The sequence below is a fragment of the Artemia franciscana genome, chromosome 2, assembly GCF_032884065.1.
Source record: "Artemia franciscana chromosome 2, ASM3288406v1, whole genome shotgun sequence".
Classification (NCBI taxonomy): domain Eukaryota; kingdom Metazoa; phylum Arthropoda; class Branchiopoda; order Anostraca; family Artemiidae; genus Artemia; species Artemia franciscana.
The window spans coordinates 60617078-60633800 of record NC_088864.1 but is presented as its reverse complement, the minus strand read 5'-3'; the positions used below and the strand labels follow the sequence as shown (position 1 = coordinate 60633800).

General features: G+C 34.6%; 1 protein-coding gene and 1 long non-coding RNA gene across 4 annotated transcripts in view; one reads left to right on the top strand and one right to left on the bottom strand.

The window, feature by feature from the left end:
* Positions 1-10014, bottom strand: part of LOC136043879 (protein abrupt-like) — a 36557-nt gene extending 26543 nt beyond the window's left edge. For all 3 annotated transcript variants that reach the window (XM_065728861.1, XM_065728860.1, XM_065728862.1), the window contains exon 1: positions 9901-10014. In XM_065728861.1, the coding sequence (XP_065584933.1) occupies positions 9901-9903 (3 nt within the window). In that variant the 5' untranslated portion in view covers positions 9904-10014. The remainder of the gene's footprint in view (positions 1-9900) is intronic.
* Positions 1-16723, top strand: part of LOC136043886 (uncharacterized) — a 166621-nt gene that overhangs the window by 99086 nt on the left and 50812 nt on the right. The window lies entirely within an intron of this gene.

The window sequence follows — 16723 nt, the reverse complement described above, 5'->3', positions numbered from 1 at the left end:
TTACATGGATGAAGGTTATTAAAAGGCTGTAATAACTATATCTCAGGAACAGCATTTAGTGAATGTTGAATGGGACATATTTTCTGATAATGTTGGGGCAGTTATTATATTAAGTTAAAACATACTGTATGTATGTAGGCTGTCAAATGGCTACACCAGCAGTATATGAAGAATAGCTTAGAGGGTTAGGTTGGAACTCTCAGAGCATGCCAAGGGGTATTTTGTGCTAATAATAAAAAACAACACTATGTCCACACTACTACTACTGTGGTGTTAGTAATAATACTAGATTAAACAATAATATGAGTGTCCAGATTTTCAAAATGATGTATGCTATTGAAAATTGCAGAAAAATTTTCTCCAGCATAAGAATAGTAAGCCAAACTATGGATTCTTAATGAAAAAATAAAAAAAACAAGTTTTTTAAATGAAAGTAAGGAGCAACATTAAAACTTAAAACAAAAAGAAATTACTCCATATATGAAAGGGGATTTTCCTTCTCAACGCCCCGCTCTTTATGCTAAAGTCTGACTCTTTCTCTTAACTCTACATTTTAAAACAGTAAAAAACTTTAGCGTAAAGAGCGGGGCGTTGAGAAGGAAAAGCCCCTTTCATATACAGAGTAATTTCTGTTCGTTTTAAGTTTTAATGTCGCTCCTTACTTTCATTTAAAAAACTTGTTTTTTTTTGTATTTAATTTCTGAACGTTTTTGAATCAATGCATGTTTTGATTTTGGCTCTCCACAGAGGAATAATTAAAACGAAATTTGTATATTTATTTTTTTGGCTAATTGGCTTTCTCATAATTTTGATCGAATGACTTTGAGAAAAAAAGAGCAGGGGAGGAAGCCTAGTTGCCCTCCGATTTTCGGTTAATTAAAAAGGCAACTAGAACTTTTAACTTTTTTATGAATCTTTTTATAAGTAAAAGATATACGTAACTTATAAATTAGCTTCCGTAAAGAACTTTTGTATTCTCATGTTTTTATTACATATATGAGGGGGTTCGCCCCCTCGTCAGTACCTCACTCTTTACACTAAAGCTTAAATTTAGTCCCAATTCATTAAGAATGACCCCTGAATCACGAAAACCGCAGAATAAATAGTGGAAATTACTAAAAATACTTTAGCGTAAAGAGTGAGGTATTAGAAGGAGGTGAGCCCCTCATATGGGTAATAATTTCTGTTCGTTTTAAGTTTTAAAGCTGCTGCTTACTTCCAGCTCAAAAAAAACTTTTCATATTTATTTTTTCATTGTTTTTTTTAAGTAATGCTAGTAAATCCTGTGCTCCCTTCATGGAAATTTTCTTCCCCCATGACAAATTCCTCGATGGAAAGTTCCCCCAGCATATCCCCCTCTTCTCAACCCCTGCCTCCAACCAAAAAATCCTCCTGAAAACGCCTGTACACTTCGCAACAACCATTACTATATATAAGCACTGGTCAAAGTTTTGAACTTGTAACCCCTCCCAAGGGGACTGTGGGGGAGTAAGTCGTCCCCAAAGACATAGTTATAAGGTTTTTCGACTACGCTGAATAAAATGACTATCTCAGAATTTTGATCTGTTGACTTTGGGAAAATAATTAGCATGGGAGGGGGCCTAGGTGCCCTCCAATTTTTTTGGTCACTTAAAAACGGCACTAGAACTTTTCATTTCCGTTAGAATGAGCCCTCTCGCAACATTCTAGGACAACTGGGTCAATGCAATCACCCCTGGAAAAAAACAAAAAACAAACAAATAAACATGCATCTGCCTTCTGGCAAAAAATATAAAATTCCACATTTTGTAAATAGGAGCTTGAAACTTCTACAGTAGGGTTCTCGGGATGTTTCCCCCTATTTTCTAAAATAACGCAAATTTTCTCAGGCTCGTAACTTTTGAAGGGTAAGATTAAACTTGATGAAACTTATATATTTAAAATCAGCATTAAAATGCGATTCTTTTGATGTAGCTATTGGTCCCAAAATTCCATTCTTTAGAGTTTTGGTTACTATTGAGCTGGGTCGCTCCTTACTACAGTTCTTTACCACAAACTGTTTGAAAAAAAAACAGAAAGATGTACATTTTGTTTCAATGAAAAAGACTATCTCAATAAAAGTTAACAGATATTGATTCAAAAAACTTTTTCACAAAAAAAGTTTGTGGAAAAGTTCAAAGTAAGTTCATTAAAACAAAAGCAATAAGAAACAAAGTCAAATAATTTTCCATGCAAAAAACTATAAAAAATAACCATTAATAAATAAATGATACCTAAAACAAATAAAAGGTAAAATAAATAACCAGGTTAAACTGAAAATGAGCAGAAACTAATTGAGTGGTGCTTATAACCCCAATGTTTTTCTGAAGACCACAACATAATTTTCATTGTAAGTAAATTGTACACAAGCAAATTGGAACTTTCAGGAAATGTCAGATGTGACATTGAAATAAATGAAAAGACACTATGTGCATCATGGTTATGAAAAAGGTGCATCTATAATATCACAGGAATAGTTAAGGTTATTAGTTGAAAGTTTAAGAATATCTTAGGGGGGATGTTGAACTTGATGAAAATACAACAATGTGTAACCTATCCTGGTTGTCAAAAGGATGAAACTGCAATATCTCAGGATCAGGTAGCAGTGTTTAGCTGAAGCTTTCAACAGATGTTGAGCTAAAACAAAAGATATTATGTACATCCAGCATGTTAAAACAGATTATACAATATTTCACAAACAGGTAACAGCAAGAAATTGAATCTTTCAGAGGATATTGAGGGGAACTTGAATTTGATCAAAAGACAATATGTTGTCTCTATGTTGACCCAGTTGTCAAAACGGAATCTACAATATTTCAGGGTTGGCTAATGGCAATTAGTAAGAACTTTCGGTGGGCATTAAGAATGAATGTGGAATTATATAAAAAGACACTAATTAGAACTAGTAAATTAGAATCAGACATTTTAATTCTTAAGCCAAAAACATGGAAAAACGGAGAAATATTCACTGTATTAATTGGTAATAGAACTGTGACAACCAGAACAAGCAGAAATATATTGGAAAGAACCCCAAAAAAGAAGTTTTCAAAATGAAGTACAATGAAGTTCCTAAAAGTTTCAATTTGCTTGTTTACAATTTATTTACAATGAAAATTATGTTGTGGTCTTAAGGCTGGCAGAAATTAGTCCTTAAATAATCCAAACTCAAAACAACCAGAAATCACAATTAAAAAATAAACAAAGCCCAAAACCAACAGAAATTTAAACAAATTACAATATCAGCATAATATAGATAATACTTAAAAGGAACAAAAATGACTAATAACAGGAGTTTCTGTACCATCCAGTTCCACTACTGCTTATGATAAAAGCTCTAAAGTTTATTGTCTTCTAAAACCTTTACTGAAAACAAAATATATTATAAACATTTTTCTTATATCTTGCATTGCTGAGATATCCAGGAATTAACGTCATCTTATATCACATATTCATTTTATTTTTTTTTCAGTAATCTTGCTTATTGAGATGATTCATTTTTGTTTTTTCTCAATATATTGAAAAATTAAAGTATGCTGTTCAAAGTACATATAATTTTCAATAAAATGTAAACAATACAATAGGCTATTGAGCTTATAAAGTTAAAGGAGGGTAAGGAATTAGGAACCAAACAATTCCTTACATAAATTTTGTTCCTTTTAAGTTTGACTTAATTCAATTTTCACTAATTTCAGGTTTTTTTATTCATCTATGTCAGTGTAAATGATTTATTTTGTTGGACATGATCATTTATTTTAATTTTTGTTTGTTTTGGGTTCCATTTATTCTTTAATAGTGATTACCATACTAGTTATTTTGAGTTAGAATAATCATAGGACTTGTTTCTGTTGGTCTTATTTTTTTTTCTATCGCAATATTCATGGTGCTAGGTACTTAGGGGTATGATATGATATGATTAGCATGATATGATATGCTATTATATGCTGCTATCCATTTACCTTGTTCTGGAGCCTCAAGGCTTCAAATGTCTGTTGAATCTTCTTTTGAAGGAGACAACAGAGGGATTTTCAGGAATAATACCCCAAGGTAGATTGTTCCAGATAGAAGTGCAACACCAGATGAAGCTGTTCCTCAAGTAGGCCTACTTGGTTCTTGGTGTGTCTTGTAGACAACAGCTGTCAATGCTACATCAGATGTTTCATTTGGAGGCTTTCATTCAGATGTTTCATTTGGAGCAAGTCACATGTAGTGGCACAATTTATCCTATTCTGGATCTTTGAAGTAGTGCCAATAGTATTATCAGAGCATCAGCATATACAGGTATTCATATTTAGCTGTGGGTCTGATACAGGACTTATAGAGTGGGATAATTGTGCTGGATGGAAGTGTGTTTTGCAGTGAAGAGTAACTCCCATCTTTCTTGGACAGGAGGTTCTCACCCCAACAAAGTAGTAATTCCAAGAGAGATTGGTTGAGAAAAAACTCCCCAATATACAAGACTTATTGACTCTTTATAGTTTCACTTTTGAACATGAAACCAAGTTGCTAATGTGGCATTTTTGATTTGGTAATAAGAAGCTCCTTTGTTTTTGATGCATTGAAGTCAATCATCCCTGCATTGGACTACTTTTCAATTTTCATAAGATCTATCTATAGGGAAAGGGAAGCTTGTGTTGGTTCTTTTTGTTTTGGGACATGTGAGAGAGTGTGTTGTGCTTTTGTCTGCAAAGTGATGGAGACAGCTTGTAAGGTTGTCTTCTATAGCATTTATGTTGATTAGGAATTTAGGTCCCAAAACAGTGCCGTAGAACCATTGCTTTCACTGAATATTCACAGGAAATAAACCCATCAAGGACAACATGCAGTGAACAAACAGAAAGAAACCTGTCAATCACTTTTAACAGATATCCTTGAGCACTGTAAAAATGGAGTTCCTTTAGCAACTCATGGTACCATACTCAATTGAAACGTTTGGCAATGTTGAATGACAATAGCCTAATATTGTACCCCATTGCCAGAAGCTTAATCTGCTCCTGATGCTGGGCCACTAGACACTTTAATGTTGAGCATTTCCAGTGGAATCCATATTGTTGATTACCTAGAAGGTTGTTTGATTCAAGGAATTATTGAAATGTTTTATTGGAGATACTCTCACAGACTTTGCCAACATAGGAGAGGAGGCTAATAGGCTAATAGGAACCCATGCTTGTTGGATTGACATGTGACTTTTGGGCATGGATAATTTGGGTGGACTTCCATGTTTTTAGGAAGGTTCTGGAACAAAAGTATATCCAGAAAAGCAATGACCAAGGTCCAGCTAGTTTGGCACAGCAAGATTTGAGGATAACATTTGGTATGTTGTCAGGACCTGTGCCTTTGGTCACATCAAGTTGCTGCAGAATGCAAAGGATCTTAGGAGCAGAAAATTTATCTTGCTGGACATGCAATTTAAGGTAATTTTAAGGTAGTACTGGCTCAGTTAGAGAAATTTGGCACTTTTTTGCCATTGTCCAGATTCAAGAATTTGGCAAAAGCTTCAGCCTTTGCCTGTGGATCTTGTACCACAGTCTCATTAACCTGTATAGAAGGATTTGAATTCCCTTTGGATAATGGTAAAGCCTCCTTGACAATTGTCCACCAACTCTTTGCTGAAGCAGGCTGAAGCTTGGTGTTGAATTTCTCCTTATGCTGAAATCAGGACTGCCAAACCACATGAACTGCATATTTGCTTGGGTTAATGAATACAATTCAGTCCTCTCTGCTCTTTGCTTTGCTCAGATAGCCTTCTTACACTGTGTATTGAACCAAGGTTTATTGTTGCTAGACACACGAATCTGATTTGAGGGGATATGGTTTTTGATTGAGCCAATTATGGCCTGCTGGTACTTATTTGTAGTTTTCTCTGGACCTTCAAGGAGAAAGGCTCTTCCCTTCTGAGAACAAAGAGCATTTCTTAAAGTGTCCCAATCCCCTTTTTGTATAGCCAGATTGTTTGCTCATACTTTATTGAAGGTGGAATAGAAAAGATTTCCACATGCAATGATGGCAATATGGTCACTTGTGAAAACATGACGGTTCTACCTCAAAGGAGTAAGGGTAATCTGTAAGGAAGAGTTCAAGACAAGATGATTATGTCAAAATCAACAAGTTATTCTAGCCCACATGAGAGAGCTATAGATCTTACAAGTATGATCCCTCCTTATCAGTATTTTGCTGTGAAACCATATGCTATGATGAATGTTGAAGTCTCCATGGAGGATAGTGGCAGACTTGTCACATATTTATTTAAGGGAAGCTTCAAGGTAGCTGATAATCTGGCAGGTTGAAGGGTTCTACACAGTACCAACAATGATAGACTTATTTGGGAGGGTCACTCTAACTCAAGGAGCTTCTTTGTCAGCTGAATCTAGTATATTTAGGCATTAGGATGGCATTTGACTCTGTAGATAAACAGAAAAACCACCTCCATATTTAATGCCATCAATACAATCACAATCTAGCCTGAGGAACATGTATCCCTGTGTAGCAATTTCACTGCTTTGTATTTCATGGTTGAGATTGGTCTCAGTGATGCACATGATAGATGGTTTGACCAAGTCCACTAAATATAGAAACTGGTCGAACTTAGATCTGAGACCACATACATTGTGGTGGGCTACTATAAATAGGTCCATTTGGATAGTTGGTGAGCATGCTACAGTTTGTCTACAAAGATTTATTTGACCTGATGCTTTTTATTATTACCAATCATTTTCAGATAAAAGAAGCTTTACTGGGTGGCTAGCCCAACAAAACCTATACATCCATTGCCATGCATCCTTAGACAGGGAACAGTGCCACCTTCCAACACACCTTGCTACTGCATCTTCAACATGGAGGTGGTAGGCTACCCAAGAATGGGTTAGAATTAAGCCCAAGTGTCAACACAACTGATGATGGCTCTTCACTTTTCTCTGAAAGACCTTTTTTTAGGAAAGTTGTTCAAAAGAAATGGCATAAATGGACCATCATGATACTGTGCCAACATTTTAAAAAGTGTTTCCTGCCTAACTGGCAATCTGTCTAACCTTCCTGAGACACACTATAGGCTGTACACCCATCCCTGAAAGTTTTGTTTGTCAAACCAAAACAATTGCAGACAGAAAAAGGATCCTACACTAGAATTGTACCAAATTGAAAAGAATATCCCCTTGTCCCTGAATTAGTTGTAAAATTTTGTATAAATTTGCCATTTTGTTTTATTACAATGCTGGCTTTGAACAAATTATAAAGTAAGAATTTTTTTATACTTGTGTTTCTTAGCTGTTTTATAAATTTTTAGGGCTATGTCTGTGAACATAAGGGAGGGATGGAGGGTTACATTGTTTGGGAAATGACCACTTTAGGGCCTGTTGAAAAGAAGCCTAGTCTAATATAAGAAAGCTGGGCCAAACAAGGTATAATGTCTATTACTCCCAAAGTGCCTAATCTCATAAAAATACAGTTATTAAATGCATGTTTCCTAAACATGGCAGTTTGAACCTTTAGAAGGGCCCTAAGAAGTAACTTTATTTTTGTCACAATGCAAGAGACCCTTCCTGGATATGGGTTCCAGAAGTGTTTAAAAACATACCATTTGTTCTTATATCATTTATTTGAAAGTAATGTATTCTGAAGATATTGATAACATTTAATTCCACAAAAATCTTTAATTTGTTGTACTCCTGGGTGGGCTTCCCACTGCATATGTCTTCTTGATTTTATCAGAGCCTTTCAGGGTGAAAGGCATTCCAAGTGAAATTAAAAAATCTGACAGTCATGATCAGGAGTCAAACAATTTCAATAGCCATCTGGCTTTTGTCACTATGGTCAATGGTATAGCTGCAGTCAACTCCATCCAGTGATGTCATGTCTGACACTCTATATTTACATTGCAAACACAACTGGCTGAGATAACAATTTAAAGCTATGAGCTTGGCTTGGAATATATATATATATATATATATATATATATATATATATATATATATATATATATATATATATATATATATATATATATATATATATATATATATATGTATATATATATATATTATATATATACGTAATATATACATTAGGAATATATACCTACCACTAATGTACAATATTAAAATGATACTAGTCTATGTAGCATGAGCTATGTGGGGTGTTACAGCAACCTTTGTTTGGCTCTGCCAAATAAAGTGTTGTGAGAGCAACACTTTGGTTTTGTTTCCTTGCTTCAATTAAATGCTGAAGTTGTTATTCTGTAAGGATCTTAAAATAAATACTAGGTACCACAATTTTCTCAAGTTGCAAACTCCTCATTGCTAAAGATGATTGTAGCCTAACAGTCAATTATTACTTACAAGTCCCCTACATGTCTTACTTCTGGAACCAAATTTGTCTTACAATCAAATAAACCAGAAACAAATAGTAGGTACACTAACTAGCAGAAGTTGTAAACTGCTCATTGCAGAAGATGATTATGAGCTAACAGGCAACTGTTGCTTAAAACTCCCCTATATGTCTTACAATTGATATCAGCCTATTTTTGGTTTCAGTGTGTACCTTACTAATGAAGTTGTCAACCCCTTTAAACCCTGCTAAAAATGGATTTATAATAAATAAGTAAGTTTGAGAACAATGTTTTAAGCCTTTCTTATAAAATATGTTTAGGTCATTTTTAAGAGCTCTAAAAGTACTTAAACTTGAATTTGTAAAAGACTAGAAGCAATTATTATATTCATAAAGAACATAAAAAAGGCATCAGGTGGTAGCTTCACTTTATTGGTAAGTCAATAATATTAACTGCAAAAAATTTACTAGTTTCAGAACTAAGCAAGAGAAAAAGAAACAGAAAACTGAAAATTAAGGTAAAATTTTGTTTTACCAAATTTTCAATAGGTAGACCTTTCAAATTTCAGTAGGGAAGAGTGGAGGTAGGCACTTTAAAATAGCTTCCCGGGGCTTTGGTCTGTAGATTCATCCCTGAAACTTTCCTAACCAAAACCCTTTCTGAGATAACAAGAAGTTAATTAACTAGAATTTTACAAAAGTCAATCAACTAGAATTTTACAAAAGGAAACTTTCAGGGATGGGTCTACAGGCTAAAGTATGTCCTGGGAAGGTATTTTGAAGCAACTACCTCTACTCCTTCTCTCTCTAGAGGACCCTGGCCTTTGATGACCTTTAAAAATATGTGTGTTATAAAAGTGAAACCTTGCAAAATAGATTTTCTGCTTAATTGAAGTAGCCTACAACAAAATTGTTTTCAGCTTCATAACTTTGCTCAATTCTATTTTATAAGGTTTCAAAGATATTCAAATACATTTCCTAAATTTTGAAAAAAAACAACATTGATATGGCTCAAAATTCTACTCAAATAATAGGAATTGCATTTTCAGAACTAAAGGCAGAGAAAAAGCAACTAGTAACTGAAAATTGAGGTAAAATGTTGTTTTGTCAAAATTTCAATAGGTATAGACCTGTCATGTAGGCAAATTTCAGGGCCCTCTTGAGGGAGAAGAAGTGGAGGTGGGTACTTTGAAATACCTTCCTGGGACATACTTTGGCCTAGACCCATTCCTGACCTAACCTAAACCCTTTCTGAGATAGAAAGAAGTCAATTAACCAGAATTTTATCTAGTGTTTTTTAGCTGTTTTCTACATTCTTGGGGCTATGTTTGAGAACATTAGAGAGGGATGGTGTTAAAGCCTGAAATAACACATCTGGAAATAAGAAGGTACCCCCATGGCCCCAAAAGCACCTAGCCTCGGGAAAATATGTTTAAGAAATTATTTTTCCTAAACATGGTAGTTTGAGCCTTTAGAGGGGCCCTAAGAAGTAGCCTAAACTATTTTAGTCATGACGCAAATGACCCTCGTTAGAGATGGGTTTCACAAGTATTTAAAACATACCATTCGTTTGTATATCGGCTATTTGAGATAATTTTTTCTGAAGGTATTGACTTTAGATTTAATTCCATAAAAAATTATTCTGGGGGTTGAACGTTTTCCTAACATCTGTAAGCAGGGTTGCCATGAAATCAAGAGACAAATCTTTAACAAGTAAGCGTATTGCTAAAAGGACAAAAATTTGTCGCTTGCGACGCTTCACCTCATCCGCGGCGTTACCTTTCGATGGTTAGATCCTCGTTACGTGAACTACTCCATCACCGAAACGGTGAATATTTTTTCCCCTGATAATACAAGATACTGTGTCCTGTCCTACGCCAGGTGCGTTGAATTATTCAATGCACCTGGCGTTGTCGTCGTTGCATAATTTCACTCTCTGAACAAATTAATCCATTATTAACATTTTACCCAGCTTAAAAAGGGAATTAGACTCCACTTTAAAATAATTCCCATAACAATTTGAAATATACTTTATTGCAAACCTAAACTTTAAGTATAGAGTCTAAAACTTGCAAGTCTTTATTGCGAAATAAAACTAGTTTTTTAATCTTGAAGTTTCCAGCTTCATAAATCACCTATGAACCTTAAACTTCTCATGTATTAAGTTACAACTGAGAAATATATCATGAGCACACAAAATAACAAATAAGATTATAAAATAAAAGTCCAAGCCAAATATTTTACTTTATTTTACATCTTTATGATCATTTAACGTTATTTCGGTGTTCAAATACTGGTGATCTCTGAAAAATAATATTAGCTCAGAAGGCAGCGAATTTAAAAAAAAAAATCCAAAAAATTTCAAATCATATGTTAAACAAGATGAATATTTAACGTTTGTTATTTAAATCTTTTTATTTATTAAAAAAACAGATTTTTTCAACTGAAGGTAAGAAACAGCATTAAAACTTAATTAGAATGGAAATTAAGATGCATGTTAAGGGGGCCACCCCCTTCCTCAACACTTCACTCTTTACGCTAAAGGTCTTAGTACTTAAAAAAAACTTCTTAAAGTTCTAGTTAAACAACCCTTGTGCTTTAGGAGTCGTTCTTAAAGAATTGCGACAATATTCAAACTTTAGCGTAAAGAGCAAGGTAATTGAAGAAAGAGAAATCCCCATTTATGCACGTAATAATTTCTGTTTGTTTTGAGTTTTAATGTTGCACCTTACTTTCAGCTAAAACAAAAAAAAACTTGTTTTTCTATGTAATACCCGATGGTTTTCAAATAATGCCAGGTATCTGGCCCCATATTCACTGAAAAACTCCCCTCTCCGCGTGAATATGATTTAGACAATTCAATCCCAGTGAAAATAGTGAAAAGAGCAGAAATTACTCGGTGTATGAAAGGAGCCGTCCCCTTCTCAACGCCCCGCTCTTTATGCTAAAGTTTGACTCTTTATCTCAATTCTACTTTATTAAACAGTAAAAAACTTTAGCGTAAAGAGCGGGGCGTTGAGAAGGAAACGGCCCCTTTCATACACGGAGTAATTTCTGTTCGTTTTAAGTTTTAATGTCGCTCCTTACTTTCATTTAAAAAAAATAGTTTTTTTTCTATTTAATTTCTGAACGTTTTTGAATTAATGCATGTTTGATTTTAGCTCTCCGTATTGAAATTATTAAAATGAAATTTGTATATTAATTCTTTTTTTTGGCTAAATGGCTTTTTCTTAGTTTTGATCAGACGATTTTGAAAACAAAATTATTAGTAAAAAATATACGTAACTTAAGAATTAACTTATGTAACTAGCTAGTGAATTCTTATATTTTTATTATGTATGTGAGGGGGTTTATCCCCTCGTTAATACCTCACTCTTTACACTAAGGCTCAAATTTTGTCCCAACTCTTTAAGAATGACCCTTGAATCAGAAAGGCCGCAAAATAAATAGTTGAAATTACTAAAAATACTTTAGCGTAAAGAGCGAGGTACTTGGTGGCGATGAACCCCTCATATGCGTAATAATCTCTGTTCGTTTTAAGTGTTAATGCTGCTCCTTACTTTCAGTTGAAAAAATTTTTTCATATTTATTTTTTCATTTTTTTATAGTAATGCTAGAAAATCCTGCGCCCCTTCATTGAATTTCTCTTCTCCCATTACATATTCCTCCAAGGAAATATCTTCCCACATAGCCCCCTCCCCTAACCCCCCCCCCCCCCCAAATCAAAATAATCCCCCTGAAAAACGTCTGTATACTTCCCAATAACCATTACTGTATTGAAACACTGGTCAAAGCTTGTAACTTGCAGCCCCTTCCTCGGGGACTGTGGGAGAGTAAGTCATCTCAAAGACATTGTTATTTTGGTTTTCGACTATTCTGGACAAAATGGCTATCTCAAAATTTTGATTCGTTGACTTTGGAAAAAAATGAGCACGGGAGGGGACCTAGGTGCCCTCCAATTTTTTTGGTCACTTAAAAAGGGCACTAGAAATTTCCATTTCCGTTAGAATGATTCCTCTTGCGACATTCTAGGACCACTCGGTCGATACGTTGACCCCTGCGAAAAAAAATAAAAATAAAAAAAACAAATAAACACGCACCCGTGATCGGTCTTCTGGCAAAGAATACGAAGTTTCACATTTTTGTAGATAGGAGCTTGAAACTTTTACAACAAGGTTCTTTGATACGCTGAATGCGATGGAGTGATTTCCGTTAAGATTCTATCAGTTTTAGGGGATATTTCTCCCTATTTTCCAAAATAAGGCAAATTTTCTCAGGCTCGTAACTTTTGATGACAAAGACTAAATTTGAGGAAACTGACATTTCTAAAATCAGCATAAAAATCCAATTCTTTTGATTTATCTATTAGTATCAAAATTCCCATGAAGCCCAGGAAGTATAAGCTTGCTGTTTTAACTTGTCAAACTGAGACTGCTGATCCACCCTTTCGACAATTTGTAGGCACATGTGAGTTTTGATTTAGTTCATCTCTCCTCTCAACATTTCCATTTCAATATCTTCAGCTTTGGTGGCACTCGCTACAGGAGCAACGGTTGTAGTAGTAGTGGCAGTACCGTAGAACTATTACCTATTGGTCAACTGTGTGATGAAGCAGCTGTATCATTCCAGCCTAGCACTGAGGCAAAGATTAATCCAAATATTAACCTTGGACTTATCCAAAATTACCATATCGATCCAGATACCCACGATACTTTTGACTGTTACCCCAACATTACTGCTGAAAGTCGGATCGTTGAGTCCACCACAATCAAACTTGCTTTCAGGAGTAAGTTAAATCTTGAGAAGGCACTGAAAGCTGCTCTGACTGTCGACTATGAATTCTATCATGTTATTGAGCAAAAATGAGTACCTCGCCGATGCTGCAGATGTCAGAGCTTTAGTCACATTTCTACAAATTGCGATAAGTCAGAGAAATGCGCGAGGTGTAGGGGTGCCCATTCTTGCTCTAAGGGTGCGCCTTGTTCGAACAGCCCTAAATGTGCAATCTGTGGTAGGGACCACGTCAGCTTCAGTTTCAAACGCCCAGTTTTGCAAAAAGCAATGAAGAACCAGAAATGACGAGTCTAGTTCCCTCTCTCGCCCAGTTACCTATCGTTTCGTTAAATATTAATGGCACCAGAGATAAGGACACTATAATTGACGGTTTGTTAAGTGAATATGACATTATTTGTATTCAGGAGTACCACTTGACAAAGGATAATCTAAATTTTCTTCGAAGATCCATCCTACACGAAGTATTTTTATTACAGCTAAGAAGACGAGAGGGCACCCCTGCGGTGGTCTAGCTATATTTGCAAAAAGGGCTTTGAAGAAAAAACTGATACGGATAAAACTATAGCCTTATCAATTCAGGGAGTGGTTCTTGTGAATGTTTATATGCCCACTAAATACCATACGGCTGTTATTTTGACCTGACTCTCTAAGGTTTGTGACAATATCTCAAAGCTCCTTGGGGCTTCGTGCTCTGCAAATAAGACCTTGTATTGTTTGCGGTGATTTGAACTGTAATTTACGCCTCTCTTGAGCATGTAGCGGCATTTTCCTGATCTGCCTCCCTCCTGCTCATATGATCTCTAACAAAAGCAAAGACTTTACGTACACTCACAATACTGACGATACATATTTTTTAGATTATGTTGTTTGGTAGCGAAATGTAAATATAGTCGCCCCTATCACAGTCCTTGAGTCTGAGACGTGCAGTGATCATCAACCAATAGCGTTTAATCTGGTCTGGTCCCTGATACGCTTGCCAAATTTCATCGTCCTAGCTTATCTGGAAGTGCCTAAAGTAGCAAAACCGGGACTTTAGGTTTCCCCCTCCAACTCCCCCCAATGTCATCAGATCCGGTCGGGATTTAAAATAAGAGCTCTGAGACACAATATCATTCCAAACATCAAATTTCATTAAGATCCAATCACCCGCTCATAAGTTAAAAATACTTCATTTTTTCTATTTTTTGCAAATTAACCGCCCCCCCCCCCACTCCCCCCCCCAGATGGTCAAACTGGGAAAACGACTATTTCTAATTGAATCTGGTCCGGTTCCTGATACGCTTGCCAAATTTCATCGTCCTAGCTTACCTGGAAGTGCCTAAAGTAGCAAAACCGGGACTGACAGACCGACAGAATTGGCGATTGCTATATGTTACTTGGTTAATACCAAGTGCCATAAAAAAATGCTAACTTGATTGAACTATTCAAGACATTCATAGTCTATTGACAAGGATAGAATACTTAGCTGGACCAACTAATACGATCAAGTATACCTTATACGGAGCATGGTTACCGTAAGGTATGGCGCGTGGCTTGTCACAAGTTTAAGTAGATTAAACCTTAAAGGGAGCAAGAGCTTTAACACTTGCTGTGTCGGGTAAGGTACCCAACTTCCTGTTACCCACAAAAGAAGTTCAAGTAAGTTTTGATTTTTAAACTTTTGCCGAATGTTGCTAATATTTCTCCATTTTCAGATGCAGCCTTTCGGATAAAGCTTTCTTTTTATTGTAAACATTTCGGGAGAGGTAACTAGGGAAACAGGTTCATCAAGGCAACCAGGAAATTTACTTTTGAAGCTATTATACCTACTCATGATAATAAAAACTTAAATTACACGTACAAGTCTATTTCAAAGATTGACTGAGGTTAGAGAAGGTCTTGAATTTTTTTTCCTCTCAAACGATCGCAACATTCAGCGTAATCAAAAATATGATTTAATTGTCTTTCTAACATAAATAAAATTACGTTACTCTTACGCATTCTTTTTTTATTTAGTACTGTTAAAAAAAAACCCTCAGAACTCAAGTAATTAAGACTTAAAACATAATTTGAAAACAGATTTTCCCATCGAAATGATAAAAAGACAATAGTTTTAAAAAAGTCTTCTAAGGCAACACAGCTTGGATCAATGAATAGAATAAATAACTGTTAAAAACAGCTATTTAGCAGAGACCTTTCTCCTGTCAAGTACACTGATTTTTCCTTAGGGATATCTTAGCGAGAACAGAAGAAAAACTTACAAGAAAATGTTTTATTACGCTTGCTCAAATACCTGAAATTACTAAGACAATTAAAATCCTCTAAAGTCACGTTAAATAAATTATCAGAAAATGTGTTATGGCATTTTCTGATAGAATTTATCAAAGAACCACAACAAAAACGGCAGAAGTTAGAAAAGACAGCTTCTAAATAATCAGAAAATAGAGCCAGATCAGACCTAAAACCAAAATCAGATCTAAGTACGTCAGATTTTAACAAAATAAAATTAAAAGATTGTTCAGATGTGTTGCATCCTGGAAATCTTTAACAGGAATGATTAGAAATGGAAATGGATCTACAGCCAACCGGCTTTTGAGACATGGCTTTGGCTTAATAAATTGAATGCCAAGGGTGAAATTGTTTATTTTTTGCGTTTATATTTTGCACAATTTGGATATAAAGATAGGAAATTTAAATTCTATTTTAAAGATTTATATAAATCTTCCAAACTGTTACAACTTCCTAAAAAATAAATAAATGTTTACAGACTCTAGGAGAAACAATCATGAGACTCATAGAACAATATTCTAAGGGCTATTTGAGGAATATTCTTTAATATTCAAAATATCTTAGTTTTGAGACTTCAATTTTTCAAGGAGTTTGATTGCTATTTCCTACCATAGCCCTTGAAGTACGTGTCCATTTTGGAACAAGTAAAAAAAAAAAAAAAAAAAAAAAAAAAAAAAAAAAAAAAAAAAAAAAAAAAAAAAAAAAAAAAAAAAAAAAAAAAAAAAAAAAAAAAAAAAAAAAAAAAAAAAAGAATCGTTGACCACCAACTCAATTGGTAAACAACCTCATGATAGGTTGTTTACCAATTTACCCCAATTTATGAGGTTTTTTCAAGTAAACAACTTCAGGATAGGCAGAATACTTTGGGAACACCGACAGAGTAAGAATTAAATAATGTGCATACTGAAAAAGTAGGTGCAATGAAAACTTTCTGCGAGTATAATCAAAATATTGTAACCAATTTAATATTAAGTCAACTACCTTTAAATGTTTGTGAAGGTCAAAATAATTTGGAATATTTTAAAGAAAGAGGCAAAATAAATATTGTGTTCCTTGTAGTTTAGTATTTTGTGTCAATCCTTTTATGGGCTCTATTGTTCTATGGAAAAAATGGAAATTTTTTTAAACATGTTTAAAAAAAAAATCCTAACTAGAAAATTGAATTAATTGTATTTTTGACCCTCGTTTATTCATCTTTATCGTTCATGCTTTCGCTTGAATTATTATAGAATCAGCAAGAGTGATAAGCAAGAGTTGGTCTATTTAATCATTCTCTATTAGTGGTGCCCAAGAGAAGCATATCAATAACAACGAGAATTCACAC